This window comes from Rutidosis leptorrhynchoides, chromosome 8 (genome assembly GCF_046630445.1).
Source record: "Rutidosis leptorrhynchoides isolate AG116_Rl617_1_P2 chromosome 8, CSIRO_AGI_Rlap_v1, whole genome shotgun sequence".
NCBI classification, from domain to species: Eukaryota; Viridiplantae; Streptophyta; class Magnoliopsida; order Asterales; family Asteraceae; genus Rutidosis; species Rutidosis leptorrhynchoides.
Genome location: NC_092340.1, coordinates 267,335,001 through 267,338,019, shown reverse-complemented (window position 1 = coordinate 267,338,019; position 3,019 = coordinate 267,335,001). Strand labels below are relative to the sequence as shown.

General features: G+C 34.7%; 1 protein-coding gene across 1 annotated transcript in view; it reads left to right on the top strand.

The window, feature by feature from the left end:
* The first annotated feature begins 880 nt into the window (after positions 1–880).
* The window catches only part of LOC139861593 (GDSL esterase/lipase At1g28580-like), a 3,464-nt gene continuing 1,325 nt past the window's right edge, over positions 881–3,019 (top strand). Inside the window, exons 1-3 of the mRNA XM_071850029.1 lie at positions 881–1,237; positions 2,336–2,563; positions 2,656–2,804. Of these exons, the coding sequence (XP_071706130.1) occupies positions 967–1,237; positions 2,336–2,563; positions 2,656–2,804 (648 nt within the window). The 5' untranslated portion in view covers positions 881–966. The remainder of the gene's footprint in view (positions 1,238–2,335; positions 2,564–2,655; positions 2,805–3,019) is intronic.

Here is a 3,019-nt window from a genome sequence, read left to right as displayed (position 1 = left end):
CTACTGACCTCTCGCTAAGAGAGCCAGGCCACTACCAACTGAACTACAATTCAATGTTCAAAAACCTACATTATAATTATAATTGTATTTATTATTAACGTTTGCAATACTATTTGTTTAATACATTTATTTTCATTAGACTAGTCCCAATGTTCATGTCTTTGAAAGGTCATTTCTCAATTTAAAAAGGACGTCGTAGTTAGTTGATAGTCTTTTTCCTTCTATTTTTTGAGATAGGTAGATATTGTCCTTTTATAAACTTTTAGAAGACGGTGGCATATGGGTTTGATGGGCCCTATATCTTAAAACCTTATTCAATTTGTCTATGTATCCAACAATTATATAGTATTTTATATATATTTAATATATAAATAACATGCAATGCAATTGAATTTTTTTTTTCTTACGGTACTGTAACAAAATAATAAATTAAAATTAATATTACCTCAACTCTCAACTACCATACTCTGTAATGTTTTTTATTTTAAAAAGTTTGTTTATAATTAAATGGTGATGAGTGGGTCCTAATCTTTTTGAAGAATTGTATTATTATGGTTGGTACATCAGTCTTTTTCAGTCATTTTAAAGAAGTGCTGATGTGGCACTGATTTGGCAGTTAGTGTTTTTAAAAAAGCATCATCGTTAGGAGTGGACTTAAAAATATTATCAATACTTGTTAATTATAATTGTATACTCTGAAAATGAACGTCTTCCAATGCTATTTTTAGAGCAGCCCGTCAATCTAGTATCTAGTCTAGTAAAGATATATAGGAGTGAGAGGTAGCAATTAATCCACGTGTCGCGTACTTGTGGTTACCACCTAGTAATGACATTACTGGAGTAGTAATAATTTTCGTTTCACTCAAAATCAATAATCTAATCTAACATATCTAATAACGGATTGAAAAAAAATAATAATAATAAATAAATAAATAAATAAATAAATAATTTAGCAACTCTGTTATAATGGCAACTTGGCATTTTGCACGTTTTTTGGTGATTTTTTTGGTGTTATGGAGTGGTAGGTTGTATATTGAAGGATCATCATCATCATCATCATCATGTTATACGTCCATAATTAGTTTTGGTGACTCACTCGCCGACACCGGTAACCTTAAACAGTTGAATTCAAATTCCGACCAAGTTTTGCCGTTCTTTTTGCCACCGTACGGCGAAACATTCTTTCACCAACCCACTGGTCGTTGCTCCAATGGCCGCCTCATCATCGATTTCCTAGGTAACTTTTTAGTTTTTACTAAACCTTATAATGGATGTTTGTACACAACACAATGATCTTATAATCTTTTGGTTTATGTCAATTTAGATGTTTTTTAGAAAAACATATTAAAATAAATAGGGCGGATTCAGAAATTATAGTTGAGGGGCTTACTTTTTAATATGTCAAATACAACAACAATATTCAATTTCGTGTATACACGGTTAATTTAAGTCGGTGATTTTTAATGCCATCTAACATTCATTTTAGCTAATTGAGATTTGTTTGAAAAGCAGAGTTATCTAATTATACTATCTAATTATACCTAATGACAGATTTGGAGATTGTATAGTGCATGCTCGTAAGAGTTGAGTAGTTGACCAGATACTATCACGAAAATAGCAGGGTAAGGGGGCAGCGCCCCCTTCAGGGTCCAAGGGGCAGGGCAACGCCCCTGGTTGGGTCGAGGAGCAACACCCCACGCCTAAAATTTTAGGCTGTATATGTTTTATAGAAAAGTTGCTTGCCAACCGCTTTTCCCGCTAAAAGTCGTGATGTTTCGGTTAATGACTCTTCCCGCCAAAATGAAGGGTTATACCCTTTCGTTTAACAACTGTATTATAACTGATTTTCATTCCAGAAAATCAATCACTGGCTTCATTCTCAAACACAGAAACACACATCCTCTCTAATACTTAATACTTCAGATTCGTATTGTTTTTTCTAGGGGTGTGCATGGTTCGGGTAGAATCGAAAAAACCGAGAACCGAGGAACCAACTTAAAACCGATAGACCCATTGTTATTCGGTCCAGTCCTTGATCCATAGATTTTCATTTCTCGGGTATTGGTCCGGTCCGGGTCAAACCCGGAAAAAACAAGTATTTGGACCGAACCATTGAACCGAGAGCAAGCTCAAACTCGAACATATGGTGGGTGTACATGAACCGTCGAACAGTGAGCAAGCTCGAACTCGAACCTTTCGAGCTTATGTGTAATTCTTGAGCTTTTAGCGAGTCAAGAAGCTCATCGGTACTTTTTGTTAAGAATTTTGCTCTTAAACCCAAGTACATATTCTTTAGTATGACTTATTTATGATATTCTCTTCTTGGTCTATAAAGCGGAGTCTCTTGGGTTGCCATTTATACCACCATTTTTTCAAGACAATGGGAGCGATCATGCAGTGGCATTGGGCAATGGAGTAAATTATGCAGTAGGGGGTGCTACAGCACTGAATTCATCCATTCTTGAAGCAAAAGGGATTGAAACTCCTACGATCGATGCATCTTTAGGACTTCAACTTGAATGGTTTAAACAATCAATGCGTTCTATTTGCAACAACACTTCAGGTAATTAAGCATGTTGAGTGACTCATACACAATTTAGTAAGTTGGTATTGTAATACTTAAACAAAATATTTTCTGGTTTGAATTGATGGCAGATTGTAAAAATTTAATTGGACGTTCATTGATCCTAATGGGAGAGATCGGAGGCAACGATTATAACACTCCATTTTTAGCAGGAAAATCGGTCAATGAAGTCGAATCATTAATCCCTCTCGTTATTAGTACCATAATTTCTGGAGTCTATGTAAGCAACCACATAAATTATAGGGTTAAAGCTATAAATATGATATATACTTTCACTTTTGTTCCAATGTAGGCTATATACCCGATAAAATACCAGTGTAGTATATATACATTGAAAAAGTGTGGTAATTTGAACACACTAAACTTGTTAACCGGATAAACAAATATGAGCTAAAGTGGCATCTTTGTAGAGAATGTAGTTGGTGATACATTGGA